This window comes from Pimephales promelas, chromosome 19 (assembly GCF_988280905.1).
Source record: "Pimephales promelas chromosome 19, fPimPro1.hap1.1, whole genome shotgun sequence".
In the NCBI taxonomy this organism is placed as follows: domain Eukaryota; kingdom Metazoa; phylum Chordata; class Actinopteri; order Cypriniformes; family Leuciscidae; genus Pimephales; species Pimephales promelas.
Window position 1 is genome coordinate 23,042,403 of NC_142787.1, and position 17,653 is coordinate 23,060,055.

Consider the following 17,653-nt stretch of genomic DNA (forward strand, 5'->3'; position numbering starts at 1 on the left):
TTTGACTTCGTCAAAGTACACCTTTCCTCATACTAGTAACTGAAACTTTCAGTTATTCTTTTTCAGCTGGCTGACCGTACAAATATTCATATGGTAGTAAGCATTTGTTTAAAGGGAAATTATACATTATAACAGGAAAATGTAACTTTTGTAAAAAAAATAAATAAATAAATAAAAATAAAAAATAAATAAAAAAACTGTGAGTCTGCACATGCGCATAACCGGCAAGTAGTACCAAATCTCGATGGGCAGCATCATAGACAGACAGAAAGCATGGGCTCTGGTAGCATGAATCGCCAGAACACCGGACCTGGGCAAACTGTTGCCCTCATAGACGCGGTATGCGCTGCGCGAATTACCAAAAAGTGCCAATAAATTACGCAACTTACTTCAAATGTTAGCTGGGAATGATTAACATGCATGTGTTCATTCAATTCGGATCAGTGATCATGTTCATTAAAAGCTCATGTTAATTTTGTTTATTTACCGTGGAAACTGTTATTTCCTTAACCTCAAAATGCCACTTTGTATAGCAAAAACTATTTACTGAATATTTACTTATTTTAACTGCAATTTAATAGCATTTAAAGGACTCTTTAGCTTTTAATTCATCATCATCAGTAGGCTATGTGTTATATTCTTATATACAGTAGGTCAAATTCCAAAAAAAACAAAACTTAATGTCCATGGGAAAATGTTGGTCAAATGGCCTATAAGCCTCAGCAGTTGAGAACCACTGCATTAGAGCACAAAGTTATTATTACTTATCCATAAAGCAATGTTTATTATAGAAATCTATTACTGTAATCAGTATCGTTATAACAAATTGTGATGCAATAAAAAAGGTATAATTTATCAATGTTTATCCTCCAAAACAGACAGAAAGGAGAGAGAATGGCAAAAATGTTCTGGCAAAATACGCTAGATGTAAATTTAATTAAAAAAAAAAATAAAATAAATTGAAAGATCAGGAAGGTGAATATGAGGACAAAGAGAAGAGCAACAGAGGGGAAGATGATAGAGATCAAAACATACATCTGTCTATTTTAAAGTTTAGGCTATATATAATGAGTTGCATTTGTGGGTGTTATTATTGCAGAAATCTTAACACCTCACCCCAGACCTCAATTATGTGCAAAATTAAATAAATAAAAAGTCTAAAAGCATTTTCCTTTTTATTTTACGTTTCAATGAGAGGTTAAAATATTTTAATCTATTTGAATACTGAAAATGTATACTTTCCAATTGTTATGCTAAATGCATGAATATGAATAGGCTATGTTACAGCCTATTTATTACCCTACATCACTGCCAAAAGTATGGGGACAGCGAGGACACCCTGGGACGAGGAACTACGCTGATAGCTTTCATATGCCTCAGTAACACGACTGCAGAACTGAGAACACGATCATTTACAGCCTGCATTGTCAAGATATCAAGGACGAATCAACCCGACGTTGGTAATGAAATGTTCCTCTGACAAAATAAATCTCTTCGTCATTCAACACGATGTGCTATTCATTTCCTGCGACTGCAGTGGATTTGATAGAGCAGTGGTGTGCCATTCCCGGACTAGTGGTACAGTAAGTGTGTGTGCCCTGCATCTCTCCATCTTTTGTGGGCACTAACAACAACTTAAGATACTTCGTCATTTAATTAGCTATGTTTGTCTGTGTTATTGATTGTTTACCTATATCATTATTCTATTAGCCTACCAGATTATAAATATGAGTTAGAGAATTGGTTTAGAGCTGAATATATCAGTTTCGTGTTACGGTTCGGGTTTTTAACTGCGTTTTCTATATTCCCCTTCCATGCAGGTTTAATCCCCATTTTGGCATCTGTCTTAAACACAAGATGAGCCGCTTACGGTACAAAGCAGCGACTGTCAGATGGAATTTTTCTGTCGCGCGCTGTGACCAGCAGCCACGCATCTGTCTTGTGCGTTTGTTGCTGCTGTGTTTGTGCGTGCTGGTGGCAGTGACATTAACACTGGCATTATTACTATCGAACCACCAACCGATGCAGTATGACTTGCCTCCCAGACCTCCTGACCTGTTCAAAGACAAGGTAAGAGGTCTTCATTTTCAAGAATAAAACCCTTGGGAAATCCATCTTTTACTTGTAGCCTAGCTGTTTTTTGGCACATGCCATTTTTTTAGCTGGTAAAAGTTTTTTTTTTAGCTTAAAGTCATCATGAAATCTAATTTTACCATTCGTATTTTTATATGTAATATTGTTGTGTTTATTATAAATGATTTATCTATGCACTTATCTGTGCATTATTTTTTTTTTTTAAATTCATGTACCCTTATAATCTTTAATCAAATACATTACCCTCCCCTCCCCCCTCAAAAAGGACTTCTCTTCTGGTCAAAAACTATTACTAGAGGGCGTGGCTATTGGGGTCTGTCTCGTTTCTGACCCGCCTCTCAGAAACCTGTCAGTATCCCTGACAGCCAGCAGGGATACTGACAGGTATCTGACGCGTCCTCTTCTATATCTAAACAACCTTGTCTGCATGCCTGCTGGCTCGAATTTCTGCATGTCTGTGCATGTGCAAGGGGGAACTTGACCATCAGCCACCTCATCTTGGTTTGTGGGAGGTTCATATAAATATGGGGTGATTCCTTCCGGAAAATTTGGCTGCTCGTCCTCATCCTAAAGTTATGTTAAAGTAAAGAGTCCTAATAGAGACCAAATGAGGCCCAGCCGGCCGCCACTTAGATATCTTCAATTGGTATTCCACGCAACCATGATGAGGCCATCCCTGGTGGAATGAGCTCTAACGCCAATGGGACCACGGAGGCCCTTATGGTGTGTTCACACCGAACGCAAATAGAGCGTCAAATCCGCGTCTATTGCGTCTAGTTAGATGCGAGAATCTTCCGCTCGAGTTCAAATTTTTCAACTTGCGCGGAAGATGTTCACGGCAACGGGGTGCCCAATTCGGGTCATTCGAGAATGATGCATCTATTCGGATCTTTGTATTAACTTTGTATGTAATCTAATCGCGCAAATAATTAAATTCGCTTTCAGTGTAAACACACCATTAGTCTCATAAGCCAGCGAGATAGCATCTATTATCCCAGAAAATTTGGCTGCTCTTCCTCGTCCTAAAGTTAAGTTAAAGTTAAGAGTCCTAATAGAGAGGCCAAATGAGGCCCAGCCGGCCGCCACTTAGATATTTTCAATTGGTATTCCTGAAACCATGCCCTTGCTTCTGGTGGAATGAGCTCTAACGCCTATGGGACAACAGAGGCCCCTTATGGTGTGTTCACACCGAATGCGAATAGAGCGTCAAATCCGCGTCTATCGCGTCTAGTTAGACGCTTGAATCTTCCGCTCGAGTTCAAATTTTTCAACTTGCACAGAAGACATTCGCGGCAAACGCGTCACCCAATTCGCGTCATTCGATTCGGATCTTTGCATTGACTTTGTATGTAAACTAATCACGCAAATAATTACATTTGTCACACCATTAGTCTCATAAGCCAACGTGATAGCAACTATTATAACTACAGAATAACAGAGGAAAATAATTCCATGTTTTCTTATAATATTGGCAATATATGTATTGAGAATAGCAGAGGGCCTAACACCGATCCTTGCGGCACTCCATAGTCTACAGACGTTATCTTCTAAATATTCAGACATTTGGTTTAAGCCATGTTTCAGATTGCACACAAGTTTCTCTATTGTGGGAAAAGTTTTTTTTTTTTATGTAATCAAAATGTTCCTCTCACTAAGAAAAAAATAGTTATTTTAAGAACTGTTAATTAAAATGTTCTTTGGGGAACCCAGAATGGTTATTCTGTTGCATCACTGCAAAACCAACCCCCTTTTGGAACCTGTATTTTTAAAAGGGGAGACCAGCCATAGAAAATGGATATCACAATCCAAAACCCATTTTTCCAATCTAATTTCTCTGCAATGTTCCAAGCATCCAAATTACTATGTTGCTCTTCATTCTGTGCATCCGATCACCTTTCACATGTTTACCATCTTTAACCTTTCATAGCAGAATCACCAGCCAGGTAACCCCACAGTTGGCCAGGTGAAGCGACTCGTCTCGCAGGTGAATTGGGGAAGACTGTGGTATTCCCATCTGCGACCCATTCTCATTGAGCGACAGCCAGGAAGTCGTGGTAGTCGAGCTGTTCGAAAAGTAAGACACAATCAATTTAGGACCTCTGATTTCAGAGTCTGTAGATGCATACATTTTCTGTACAGCTGCTTTGAAATGATATGTATTGTGAAAAGCACTATACAAATTACATGTGAATTGAATTGACTCTCAGATCTAACCAAATATGCTATAATCTGATGTCTTCCATTTTCTGTGATCGTAGCACATCTTTTCTCAACTGGATTCTCTTTCAGCGGGCTGGTCTATAGATGTGGACACCTTCATATCTGAAACCCCTCGTGGTCCTGTTAGCTTCTCTAATGTCCTGGCTGTTTTGGACCCGACGGCTCCTCGACGATTGCTTTTTGCTTGTCATTATGACTCCAAATTTATACCATCAAATCCAGGTGACCCACAGAAGGTGTTTGTGGGTGCTAGTGATTCAGCTGTTCCCTGTGCTATGATGCTGGAACTGGTCACAGCTTTGGACCCACACCTCAAAAAGCACAAGCAGATGGTGAGACAAAGTGTTACTCTTTTATCTCATTTTCAAGAAAAAATGCTTTCAGAGGTCGTTCATTTAAAAACTACATTTGTATACAGTATATATATATATATATATATATATATAGCATTACTAGGTCATAAGTTCTTACTGTCCTGAGATAAAGAGAGCGATACATGTCTCTGAGGAGGTCACTTAAGCTTTTTCCAGTCTTGTGAATAGCCACAGTGCGGTAGAAATCAGATTCAGTTCTGTTATTTAACATTTATAATAAAGCCTAGAGCCTCAAAACACTGCATAACTGGAAAGGGCTTTGATAAGTAGAGAAGATCCTCACAAACCCCCCTTACAAAACAAAAATATATGGAAATATGCATAGAAAGCCATATACTATAATACATTTCCAAATGGGAAACTTAAGGCTTTTGTTTTTATTTTTCACTATATTGCAGTATACGCATTGACCATGTTTGGCTTTATTTTGATACATATAAAAAAATTGACAAAAAAGAGACAAAAACTGCACTACAGTTTTACATGTAATTGCTTTATTGATCAATTTGTCTTTCATGAGTTAAGGTATGGGTTTACATAAAGCTAAAACATTGTGGGTGAATAAGATTTTACATATAATAACTATACACACATAGTACCGTATTGTATTGTATATGATGTACAGTGGATGTATATGTTATGAAGTGTATCACTGAATATAAAATGACATACATTACGACAAATATATTGTAGTAAATATATATCAAAAATTTGCCAATATTATGAATAGTGGCAATTCCTTATGTATTATTCAATATAGTTACACATACTGTTCTGTATATTTTCAATATACATTAAATCATTAAAAATAAGCATTAATTTATAAATGGATTTTTTTTTTGTAAGGAAACCTACATAGCAGCTGTAAAATGGTTACTCGTCCATGGGGACTCTGTGTTTAATTTTTTTTTTTAAAAATTTTGAGAGAGGAAGAGGCATCTTCCTCTATAGGCCAGGTGCAAGAAATTATTTAAATTTAATCTAAATCCTTAGTAAACAGAATTGCACCGCAACAAATGATTGAACCATGATTAAAAATTTGGGACATTTGATCGATTGTTTACTTTTATTTTACACATACAGTTTTTTTTGTGTGTGTGTGTGTTTGTGTGTAGATGCCCAGGGTAACCCTGCAGTTGGTCTTCTTTGATGGAGGAGAGGCTTTCGAGGAGTGGTCTCAGACAGACTCGCTATATGGTTCACGGCACCTCGCAGACTACATGTCCCGCACTCCTCACCCGCCCGGTTCTCAACAAACCACACTGCTGAACGCTGTGGTGAGACAAGATGCTTGTGTATGTGTGTGGGCATTTCTTTTTAAAGGGGTATGGAAATTGTTCTTCATTCACTTACCTCATGTCTTTCCAAACCTGTATAACTTTCTGTTTGTAAGAAGATGTTTTGAAACAAATCAATGGGGTCCAAAATGCAGAAGAACAAAAAAATTCTCACAGGTTTGGAACAACATGAGGGTGAATAAATAAGGACAAATTTTCTTTCTTTTTTGTCTCTTTAAGTGTCTATTGAATAAGTATATAAATATATTGAGTTATTGCTGATATTTGCAGGATCTCCTTGTTCTTTTGGACCTCATCGGTTCCTCTGATCCCATGTTTGTGAATCACTTTGAGAACACAGCTCGCTGGTTTGACCGCCTTGTCGCTGCTGGTAAGACTGATTTGACTAATCCCGGTTAATCATTAATGTCCATAAAGACACTTAAAACTAATGTTTGATCTGCAATGGCTTAGAGTAAAAACTACCAGCCACTTACTTCAAAAGGAAATACCATTTATTGACTATGTCTATATTTGAAGATATAAAAAAACTAACATTATCAGTAAGGTTCAGTGAAGAATGCACAATATTGGATTAGATAATACAATGATCATGTCTTGATTGTTATGAAAATTATAATTATGAAATTTAGTCATAGACGCTAATTATATTTCTGCATTTTTTGTAGAGAAAAGACTTCATAATTTAGGGCTCCTTAGTTCTCATGCCAAAGAGCAGAGCTATTTCATTAAGGATTTGAACATGGGGCCGGTTGAAGATGATCATCTTCCTTTCCTTCAGAGAGGTAGGCGAAAGTGTTTGTCACAGCAAATATTTTTTTATAAAAATAAAAAAAATGGCCAAAATATTGCTGTAAGATTGACTATACTGTATGGACCTTTCTTTTTTGAATGCAGGAGTTCCAGTGCTCCACATGATTGCTACGCCGTTCCCTTCCTTCCTGCACACGATGGAGGACACGGCAGAAAAGGTTCACAGTCCCACCGTGGACAATCTCACCAAAGTCCTCGTGGTCTTTCTGGCGGAATATCTGCGGCTCTAGGATGCTATAATATTACATCCAACCACATCGGTCGCGAATCAGTCTATACCTCAGCTGCACTGCTTTAGGATATCTGATATCACTGTACTCAGAGATGCATAACATACTGTATATTCTCAGGCTGCCGTCCTATATTTTGACATATGCTTTCCATTGAAGTTTCTGCATTGTTAATCAATCAGTATTGTGCCTTCAGATAGTTTTGCTATCTAGTAATGCACTGTATTGACAAAATCATATTATTATCTGTGCCAAAAAATGCGGTTTACAAAATTTGATTCATATGTTCAATAACTGTGCAATAAAATCAATAGACTGCAAAGTAGATACTTCAAGCTCAGGAATGGATGTGAACCTGATGCTTTATGAGAAAGAATTACACTATGCACTACAATGAAGCTTGATAATGCTACAACAATTCTGGTGAACTTATATATTTAGTCTTGCAATAGTTTTCTCAGATAAGCAGTCTATAATCTCTCAATTTTCAATACATGTTAGTCTAGATTATTTAATTTTATAACAGAGATTGAAAGTCAAATATTGACTTGTGGCTTTAGATGGCAAGCAATTGACTTGAGACCTGACTTGTACTCTAAATTAGAGACACTTCAGATCTACAAATTTGTTTTTTTGGAATAATGCACAAAAATTATATAAAAAGGAATATTTAATTTAGTGGGCATTTACAGTAAGGAAACATATTATATCTCTTATGATCAATAAAGTACAGTAAATGGTATGAAAGTTCAAGTTCAAGTTCATTTATTTATATAGCACATTTAAACAGCCGCTCAGACAGACCAAAGTGCTTTACAGAACACAGAATTAAAAACAAAACAACAACAAAAAAAAACATAAAAGGCAGCAAAGCTACAAATAGCCTTGTCAGGGACCCAGTTATAACCTAATAAAATACTTAAAAGGAGATCAGTATGCTAAAGAGAAAAGGTGGGTTTTCACCAAAGATTTAAAAATAGACAGGTTTGGGGCCGTTCGAATCTCTAGGGGCAGGGTGTTCCACAGACGGGGCCCTGCCACAGCAAAAGCACGCTCCCCTCTGCGCTTGAGTCTGACACGAGGGACTACCAGCAGAGCCTGGTCGTGGGATCTTAGGCTTCTGGATGGATTATAGGGATGAATAAGTTCGGAGAGATAGGCTGGGGCTAGGCTATGTAGCGATTTGAAGATAAATAGTAGGACTTTAAAATCAATTCTCTGCCGGACAGGTAGCCTGTGTAAAGACTCAAGAATTGGAGTGATGTGGTCATATTTGCGAGAGTTGGAAATAAGTCTAGCCGCAGCGTTTTGGATCAGCTGAAGACGGGCAATTTGAGAAGCAGATATCCCACAATAGAGTGAGTTACAATAGTCGAGCCTACACGTGATGAAAGCATGAACTGCCATTTCCAGGGTTGTCGGAGTAAGAAAGCCTTTGATTTTAAATAATAGACGTAATTGGTAGAAACCGGAGCTGACGACGCCTGATATGTGTTTGTCAAGTTTTAACGACTGGTCAATAAGAACACCCAAATTTCGCACTTCTGTCGATTTAAAGGGGGCTAAGCTCCCCAAGTCTGGGCTTAAGCACTGGGACCTTTCACTCGGGCTGAAGACAATGACCTCGGTCTTATCACTATTTAAGGAGAGGAAGTTTTGGGCCAGCCATGCCTTCACTTTCTCTAGGCATAGTAGAAGACAGTTTAATGCTGCAGGGTCATTTTTCTTGAATGGAATGTAAATTTGGGTGTCGTCCGCATACAGATGAAATGATACACTGTGTTTCCTTAAAATAGTGCCCAACGGAAGCATGTACAGAGAAAATAGAGAGGGAGCCAGAACAGAGCCCTGTGGAAGACCACAGGTTAGAGGGGCCGTGGAGCTGGAGAAGTTGCCCATCTTAACTAAAAACTTTCTGTCGGAAAGGTACGACCGAAACCATGATAAGACAGAAGATTTTAGTCCCACCTCAGTCTCAAGTCTAGCCAACAGGGTAGGGTGGTCAACGGTGTCAAAAGCAGCCGAAAGGTCTAAGAGAATTAGAACCACAGAATCACCAGAATCAGTGGAGATTAATATGTCGTTTAGCACTCGCAGAAGGGCAGACTCAGTGCTGTGAGCAGCCCTGAACCCAGATTGAAAAGTATCATAAATACAGTTATTTAGAAGAAAGTGCTGGAGTTGATTAAACACTATTTTCTCCATTACCTTGGAAATAAAAGGCAAGACAGAGATGGGTCGGTAATTTTGTAGAACAGATGGATCCAGTGAAGGCTTCTTGAGCAAGGGAGTGACCGTAGCCACTTTGAGATTAATTGGAACTGAGCCCGTATTGAGGCACTTGTTAATAAAGGATACCAGACCAGGACCCACAGAGTCGATTATTAACTTTAAAAATTTCGGCTGAAGGATGTCATTAGGACAAAATGAAGGTTTGAGCTTGGCGCTCACATCCTTAAGTGTCTGGAGGTTGATAGGATCAAAAACCTCCCAAACACAATTGATAGATGACACAAATGGGGGCAAAGTTATGTTCGGGCAGACACTAGGTCTTAATTTAGTGATTTTGTTAACAAAAAATCTCTGGAAATCTTCACATAGAGTATGAAAGACGACTTTTTGATTCAAGAAAACCAAACTTATTTTATTTTAGATAGGTATTATTGTCCAAGAAAATCCCTAAAAGACATTTATTTATAGTCATTATTATTGTTCAAGAAAATCCCAAAAAATACATTTATTTATTGGCATAATCCAAGAAAATCTCTAAAAATACATTTATTTATTTTTAAACGAATTTTCCCTCTAAAAACTAACCTGTAGTATATAATAATCTATTAAAACAAATAATTCAAGACTTAGGACAGACTTTAGTTTTCACTTAAACTTGACCTTGAAATTCTTGAGACTTGCATTAATGAATTGAATATGTGAATATGTCTGTTTTATAATAATGAATAAATATGTGTATTTTGCTGTTTGCAAAAACTTGATATAGTCTGATCGTATACTTTATATATATAGACTACTGTACTGTATATAAGATATAATGGAGGAAGTGAGTCTCGTCCTTGTATTGTTCAGTGTGTTGCAATACAGCCTGGCCACTAGATGGCAGTGTATCGGGCACTTGCAGCGTGTCTTGTTGTCTCTGCATCAGTCAGGAAACATAGGTCATTTCGGCAAATTCAGTTACAGTGTTTTGTGTAAACGTTTTATAACTTAAAGCTGTGGTGAGTCTGGTCGTACCAATTACCAATGAAATCTTGCGCTGTCACTGACAAGGTAGAGTGTTGTTATTATTTTCTTCTTGTTACTTTGAATGTCCTGAATAGAGTCGTGTATAAATTTAATGTTACTTAACGTCAGATCTCAAGCAGTTTTAGCAAGGTCCTAACATGTGTGACATGCAATAAATCTAAAAAAATGTAAACATTACATTTTTTGTTTATTTTAGAATATTAGGCCTACATATTTTAATACAAATACATTTTTGACATGACAAAAATAATATTCCATGTAGTCAATTAATATATGCGATCACACTACCTTACCACATGTTTACAAACTTAAATATTAATCTTGCTAAAATAAGCTTTATAAAAACACTATACACTACTTGAAATGTCACATTCAATAGGGGTTTTCAATATTTTAGGTAACACTGACCCCAAAATAAGATCATCCTCGTATGAGGGACCCAATTCAAAATTTTAAAAGAAAGCCACATATTCTCATGTATAAAGAATTTTTATTATTAACGTGTACATTTTTTGATTTTTTTTTTCGTTTCTATTACATTAAGTTTATATGTATATATATACACATACACACTTTTGTTACTAAAAATATTTTAGTAGATAATTAATGTGTTTCAGATAACATACTATTTTGAGTTTCTATTTAGTAAACCAACCTCCATTGTATAAATTAAATAATGATAATAATTATAGTGAACTAAATATTTTAAGGCAACCAGGTGACTTTTTTAATCTGAAAAAGTTATTTAACATTTTATTTATTTAAACCCATTTTGTTATGACTTTTTTTTTTTTTTTACCCAAAAGGGTTCATTATAACTTTTTTTTATTCAATAGTTTTGCTCTCGCACTCTCTAGCGGTCCGCTGGGGGTACCTGGACCCCTGTTTGTAAACCCTTGTTGTACAACAAACTAACATTAGCAGCCACACACATCTGATGTTTTGAAACATAATGCTTTCCATTTTTGCAAAATGCACTAATTTGGCAATCATAATGCAATATTTCATTGACAACATTACTACCCTTCGCAGGTTGAAGTCACCACAGTCAATCCTGTCAACAACAGCGCTGTCAGTTTATTGTCTAGCACACTATGGTGCGCCACAGCAAGCTACAGAAACAGGTCTTATCTCTGTATCGGCAGTTTCTGCGCTCGGCACAGGACAAGCCGGGCTTCTTACCGAGAATACGTGATGAATTCCGTACCAACTCTGCCATCAAGAAGACCGACGTCATGCACATAGAATATCTGTATCGGCGAGGCCAACGCCAACTTGAACTGCTTAAAGATGTAAACACTAAACAGCTTGGATCATTCAGCAAGTCTAAAGAGGACAGCTGACCACTCAAATAGCCTAACAACATATAATCGGTCATATAATCAGTACTGTATTCAAATATTTTACGAAAATATGACCCGAAAAGAACAAAATTGTTTTTTGGGGGGGAAACACCTCCCTTATTTAAATGGAATATCCAAATGACTTGGCTAGACAAGATTAACCCATTGCTGTTTTATCTTTATGGTGTTATTTATGTACATTAATTTGCAGATTAAACCCATATTATTTGGTGTTATGTCAGTATTCTACTTTTTTCTACTTTCTCTGACTTCTTGTAGTTACTTCTGCATAAACTGACAATAACTTTCTCGTTCTGAACTCTTATGTTAAAAAATGTGGATAATAATACTGATTTTATACATGCATACATTATTTTATCTTTATTTATGATTATTTATTTATAGTAGTTATATTTTTGGTGCTATTTAGATTTGATGATATGTTTTGTCATGTTTCTCAAGTAATGACTTGCCCGTCCATAAGTGGGCGCAAGTGCGAAAATAAATCTGATTTCATTGGCGGAAGAAGAACACGCTGCGGTGTAAACAGGAAGATCATGCAAGTTGTGTCACAAAAGCAAGGAACGGAATTTTAGCTGTAGTCCATAGTTTACTAATTAATTATCGCATACATTAATAACTTTTTGAACTTCTCAACAAAAGTATGGCGGAGTCAAACGGGATGACAGATGCCCAGTTGGTTCAGCAGGTGTGTCAAACGTCAACTCGGTCACATGCATGTTTTCTGCATGGAATAATTAACACTAGAGATCCACAACCATGTTTTACTGCGTTTTAAACTCAAATAATGCATTGCATTCTAACCAGAATGATTGTGAATGTGTTCGGGTTGCAGCTGGCTCTGCTGGGCTGGCTGAAGACCGACAGTGTACCGTGTAAAGATCTGCTCACTGCTGTTACTGGGATTCAGGTGGGCCGTGAGCTTCTGGACAGACTCTCTGGGCAAAGCCAGATAGATGCATACAGGGTAAGAATATTTTCTTTTTCATTTGCGTCTTTACAAAAAACTACTGCGTTTGTATTATCTAAGCCTAGGACAATAATTGTAACACAATTTCTTAAGTCACAAACAAGTCAGAATGATGACACTTTTCCCCATGCCCAGTAGTTTTCTCTCTGCATGAGCACAAGTAGTGCTATATAAGCCTATATTTTTTAAATTCTCAATGTGTTGTCAATGTTGTTGGTTAAAGGTAGGGCAGTCTGCAAAGCCTATATACTGTATATATATAAGGTAACTTTTGAATTTTGCTCTCGGGGTCCCCCTACAGTTTGGAAACAGTAATGTCTTCTACTACTGTTTTAAAATTTGTCATGGTTACACCAGGGAATACACGCGTGCAAGTATAATACACGTATCATTTGTTGACAAGCGAGACCGCCGAACTCTGCAGAAGGCGTTCTCACGTCTTGGGCAGACTCCAGTGTTGCGCGTGAAATGTATATTATAATTTTTTTTTTTTAAACGCCAAAAGATTGCGTAGCTCATGTTTACAAGTCAGCGTCTTTATAGTAGCCTATTGTTTACTGTTTTACATAATGGATATGCTAATTCAATTCAATGTTTGTGTGGTAGGTAATAGCCATATCATCAATATTATAATATCAAGCTACCATAGATGAATCTGCAAATTTGAAAAATCGATTTGCATTATAGCCTGAGGCAAGACACTTTCACCTGTGCTTTTTTGTGCTCGGGTTCCTACCCGAAACCCGAAATTACATTCAACCTATTGTAAGTCGATGTACCATCACAAGGGTTTTGGAAAAGTATTATAAAGGATGAAAAAGTTACATAGTGCTGCTTTAAATTATGACATTGGTAGTGAAATTTATTCAATCTAATATAAATTGTTAATGATTAATTAATTTACAAATACCTATATGTTTTTTTGTTTATGATTTTAGGCCTAGGCTCTTCACAGTTGTACTGTAAATTGTGTTGTTTTGTACTGTGTTCCTTATGAATTCTAACATAGTCCAACCAATCGGATCCATTAAAGTCGAACATACTGTAAATGTATAATAAATTCAAAACAGAATGTATTACAGAACACAATCCATTATAAAGCTGACAAACGTTTGTGACGTGATGTTCTACTTCCTCAGAGGGAATGCATCCTGAGTATTGCTGACTTTGTGAAGAAGAATCCCAGAGCTTCTCAGCGCGAGCTCAATGCCGAGGTTGAGAAGAACGTGCTGGTGTTTGCCTCTAGAGTGCAGACCCTATAGATATACACTTCATATCTTTTATCCTTTTGTCTTTTTCCCTGTATCTCTGTATTCTAACAAATCTAACTAGCCGACTATCTAAACTGTTATGTTGAGGATGCTTGTTTTTTTATAATCTTGAATAATTATTTATGAGGGCAATCTGTTTTTTAATTTTTTTTAATATTTTTATTGGGATTTTTTTTTATGATATATAATGCTGATTTTTACTGGTTATGATATTTACTGTTACTGTGATATCCACTATACAGAAAATCAATTATTATCGCAAACTTGAGTTGTGTTGTTGAGTTAAGATGTGATTTTAATCTTCCAGTTCTAATCTGAAATAAAGCGCTCATATCTGATGATCATGTATTGTGTGTCATTAAAGTGCATAATACATAAATAATCAAACAAATGACTTATTCATATACAGCAGTGTGAAGGCCAGTTTTGAGAGCACTGATTTTAACACATGGACGACAAAGAAAGACAAAGAGAACAGTCAGGTGGATGAAGCGAAAAGAGAGAGGAAAAATAAGAGGACAGACTCAATAATGAGCCATCACTATATTCATCACGCAGCACCTGTGATGAATTACATTATGCAGATCACACTTCTCAGATCTCTTGATGACTTTAAAGACAGTGTAGCACTCGGAGCCCAAACCGATGATTAGCGCTGCTGCTTTTGGAATAATACAAATGCAAGACGTGGCTGTATTTTTTGGTTTTGCCACGACAGTTGCCAAAACACTTGTCTTCCAATAAGGACAAAGTTTATGAATAAAATACCACACACTCTTTTGATATAGCGCTTGTCTGTCTCCACTGCACCTGGGCACTTACAAGCAATGACCAGTACTCTAATGATGGAGGAATACAGTCTTGTGAGCTGGCAACCAAGATGAAAGGCAAGGGTGGGCTGGTCAGAGAGAACAAAGCAATGTCGTCCCAGCCATCTAAGCACATCTCACAATAGAAACAAAGTACCACGACTATATTTTTGTCTGTCAACATCAAACAAAACAATATTTTAATGACAGTAACGCAACAAGCGCAACATGGTGGTCTGCCAGTTTTTAAATTGTACTTGGATGTCCTTGAAGTTGCATTTTCAGAGAGATTGTAATGGCGTAGGGGTGATTTGTGAGCGTTTAGGTATTTATCATAACATCAGTCCTGGAAAACAAATTACCATGGTAAGCATAATTTGCATCAACATTCCACTACTGTTGTTTCTTATTTTTTTAAATGGCATATATGTTATCAAAATATTATTGTAGTACATTTAATGACTAATGGCCTTGCATGAATATAAGGGAATAATAGATAAAATGTAAAATGATAAGTCAAGGTGATTTAAAAGAAAATCCATGTAGACTAAATTTGTATGTCGAAGATTTACAATTAACCTCTCTGTCAGCAACTGTTGATTGCTATAATAATTTTTGGTTTACAATGGAAATAAATGTAAATTAAGTCCGCCTTCCAATGTCTATGTTGCTGCCTCTCTGAAGATTATGTGATTGAGGGCTCGATGCCTAAGATCTTAGTAGGGTAAGTTGGGGGAAGATGCCCCGAATGTGAACAATTTACTTTTTATTTGCAACATACAGTGGTGGAAAGAGTACTGAAAAAACATACTCATGTAAAAGTACCATTACATTCCAAAAAATGTATTGCGAGTAGAGTAAAAAGTACTTGTCCAAAAAACTACTCGAGTAAGAGTAAAAAAGTAGCTTATTTAAAAGTACTCATGAGTAGTGAGTAGTGAGTACTGAAGTGTGGACTCTACCCCTTATAACAAACACTGTGCAGTACAATTTATACATTTAAAAAAAATTGCACATACTGTAATTCACATTATATTTTGTTCTTTGTAAGAAAGATTGAAGAATATCTATCATCCATCTTTTTAAAATGCATCAAATCTGTACACTCATCACCATTTAAATCATATTATTTGGGGAGAAAAAAAGCATTTAAAATTAGGCGAAAAGCCACTGGGTCTGAGCATGCTATTGTTGCACATAATCAATATTCAAAAACCTTTAGAAACTCATATGATAGTTCAGCATCACACACCAAGAGATGGGTTAAATAGAGAGATTAAAAAATACCCAATTTCTCTCCAAAACGGTACCAATGTTAGTGTTTTGATAAATGAGAATCACTAATATTATCAGATTACCTCAACTAATGCACTGAAAAAGCTAACACTTTTTAAGCCAACACTAATTACACACTTTAATTCCATGCTATTAAATATGTTACAATTTAAACGTAAATGCATTGTTCTAGAAGGATCATCCCTTACATTTTACACGGCTACATTTACTCACATTGTGCTGATAATATAATTTGTAAGGAAAATTGTGCATTAAATAGGGAAGTTATAATCAGGAAACTTTTACAAAACAAACAAACAAACACACTTTGTCTCTTTGTCTTTGAAGTCTCGGCGAAGCTGTTTTATCAGCAGCATCCACAAACAAAAAAACAAAAGTTCAACATGAAAAATGTTTTTGCGCAACAAGCACTTGCCAAATGAAGAGGGATCGTACAATGGATCAATCAAAAAAAAAAAAAAACTGTTTATTAACGAGCTGTGCTAATTTCTTATTAAGAAATGCAGTTCAAGTTAACGGCATGGTGCACTGATTCTAAATCTGGCGGCATGGCGAGCGCGAGACGCGGCAGTGCACAGATCGCGCGTCTCTAATGTGATTGTGAAGTAAAAATGGGAGCGGGAATTCACCGCATTATGAACTCGTTACGCAATACCCCCAAACTCAGACCAAATGTTAGGCCCTGCCCTGTAGACAGGCCAGACTATATAAATATCATATTAAGCAGAAATGTGAAATGTAGGCCTACCTTATTAGAGGAAGACGCTGATATCTGGATGCGTGAAGAATGCACTTCCACAGCAGTCACGAGTAATAGCAGGAATAGGCGGTTAAAGTTTTCTATGCTTAATTTGATTTGATGACAGTCACGAGACCGATTACTCGATCCAATCACGTTGATGGATAAAAATAAAATAAAATTAAAACAAGTATGTAACGAGTAACGACCACAAACAGAAGGAAAATGGGCTCTTTGCACGGCGGTATTTCCGGTGAAGCATTAAGAGTCCATTGCAATACTGAGAATTTATATTGAATTTTATACTCCATGGTTATACTAAAGAAACGTTAGTCACAAAAACAGATAAAACAGACACCCCTCGTTGTGTTTATGCTTATTTTTAAAATTATATTAAATAATCATAACTATATATAAAATTCCATCTAAACGTATGAACGTTTCGTTTCAAAGACGGGAGGACAGTAAATTTTGAAGACTCTGCCATAATCCCGTTTTCCTTGGTTTTTCTCCGCTTTAATCTCCCCAACCGGAAACTGTTGAGCATCCTTAATTTGGACTTCTCTGTGCACGCTCTTTGAGGAAGACCCCATAGACCTGCATCATATGACTGACAGCTAAGAACGGTTTGACAAAAAAATATCAAAATTGAAAATACTGTGGAAACAAAGACACATACATCTTGTATGACCTTGAGGTAAGCTAAAACACATCAAAAATGAATTTCAAAGTGAACTATAATCGACAAATTTTTAAAATGAAGATAGCCTACGTCTCTTCCATTTAAAATCAGGTCACTTTCTTTTAGTAGACATGCACGTGAATAAAAGATATGACTTAATTCAGTCAAAAATCGGTTGAGTCAGAGACTATAAAATGACTTGAGTGAACGATTTAGTGATTCTTAATACAAA

The 17,653-nt window shown here is 36.6% G+C and overlaps 3 protein-coding genes across 6 annotated transcripts; all 3 read left to right on the plus strand.

Annotated features, from left to right (window-relative positions):
• The first annotated feature begins 251 nt into the window (after positions 1-251).
• On the plus strand, positions 252-7,272 carry qpctlb (glutaminyl-peptide cyclotransferase-like b). 4 transcript variants are annotated; one of them, XM_039688296.2, is made up of 8 exons: positions 252-1,583; positions 1,821-2,070; positions 4,025-4,168; positions 4,353-4,646; positions 5,804-5,983; positions 6,257-6,356; positions 6,655-6,771; positions 6,884-7,272. In XM_039688296.2, the coding sequence occupies exons 1-8, from the start codon at positions 1,510-1,512 to the stop codon at positions 7,027-7,029; spliced, it is 1,305 nt and encodes a 434-aa protein (XP_039544230.1). In that variant the 5' UTR covers positions 252-1,509; the 3' UTR covers positions 7,030-7,272. The 4 variants fall into 4 exon arrangements, with proteins under 4 accessions (XP_039544230.1, XP_039544229.1, XP_039544232.1 ...); XM_039688295.2 differs by having other exon boundaries at positions 254-1,583; positions 4,022-4,168; XM_039688298.2 differs by having other exon boundaries at positions 1,048-1,460; positions 4,022-4,168.
• A 2,346-nt stretch (positions 7,273-9,618) lies between these two features.
• sdhaf1 (succinate dehydrogenase complex assembly factor 1) lies at positions 9,619-11,864 on the plus strand. Its single transcript, XM_089123619.1, has 2 exons — positions 9,619-10,314; positions 11,323-11,864. The coding sequence occupies exon 2, from the start codon at positions 11,385-11,387 to the stop codon at positions 11,631-11,633; it is 249 nt and encodes an 82-aa protein (XP_088979745.1). The 5' UTR covers positions 9,619-10,314; positions 11,323-11,384; the 3' UTR covers positions 11,634-11,864.
• A 218-nt stretch (positions 11,865-12,082) lies between these two features.
• Positions 12,083-14,233, plus strand: LOC120490830 (uncharacterized). The gene is made up of 4 exons (XM_039688300.2): positions 12,083-12,192; positions 12,297-12,342; positions 12,490-12,621; positions 13,764-14,233. Exons 1-4 carry the CDS (start codon positions 12,098-12,100, stop codon positions 13,884-13,886), a joined length of 396 nt encoding a protein of 131 aa, XP_039544234.2. The 5' UTR covers positions 12,083-12,097; the 3' UTR covers positions 13,887-14,233.
• The last annotated feature ends 3,420 nt before the right edge of the window (positions 14,234-17,653 follow it).

What these genes read in the sequence shown, in the direction of transcription:
- sdhaf1 (XM_089123619.1), top strand. Translation starts at nt 11,385, where the DNA reads ATGGTGCGCCACAGCAAGCTACAGAAACAGGTCTTATCTCTGTATCGG.
- LOC120490830 (XM_039688300.2), top strand. Translation starts at nt 12,098, where the DNA reads ATGACTTGCCCGTCCATAAGTGGGCGCAAGTGCGAAAATAAATCTGAT. An exon ending in ATGCCCAGTTGGTTCAGCAG is followed by an intron (nt 12,343 to 12,489) that starts GTGTGTCAAACG and finishes TTCGGGTTGCAG; the next exon opens with CTGGCTCTGCTGGGCTGGCT. An exon ending in GCCAGATAGATGCATACAGG is followed by an intron (nt 12,622 to 13,763) that starts GTAAGAATATTT and finishes CTACTTCCTCAG; the next exon opens with AGGGAATGCATCCTGAGTAT.
- qpctlb (XM_039688295.2), top strand. Translation starts at nt 1,510, where the DNA reads ATGTGCTATTCATTTCCTGCGACTGCAGTGGATTTGATAGAGCAGTGG. An exon ending in GTAGTCGAGCTGTTCGAAAA is followed by an intron (nt 4,169 to 4,352) that starts GTAAGACACAAT and finishes CTGTGATCGTAG; the next exon opens with CACATCTTTTCTCAACTGGA. An exon ending in TGACCGCCTTGTCGCTGCTG is followed by an intron (nt 6,357 to 6,654) that starts GTAAGACTGATT and finishes CATTTTTTGTAG; the next exon opens with AGAAAAGACTTCATAATTTA.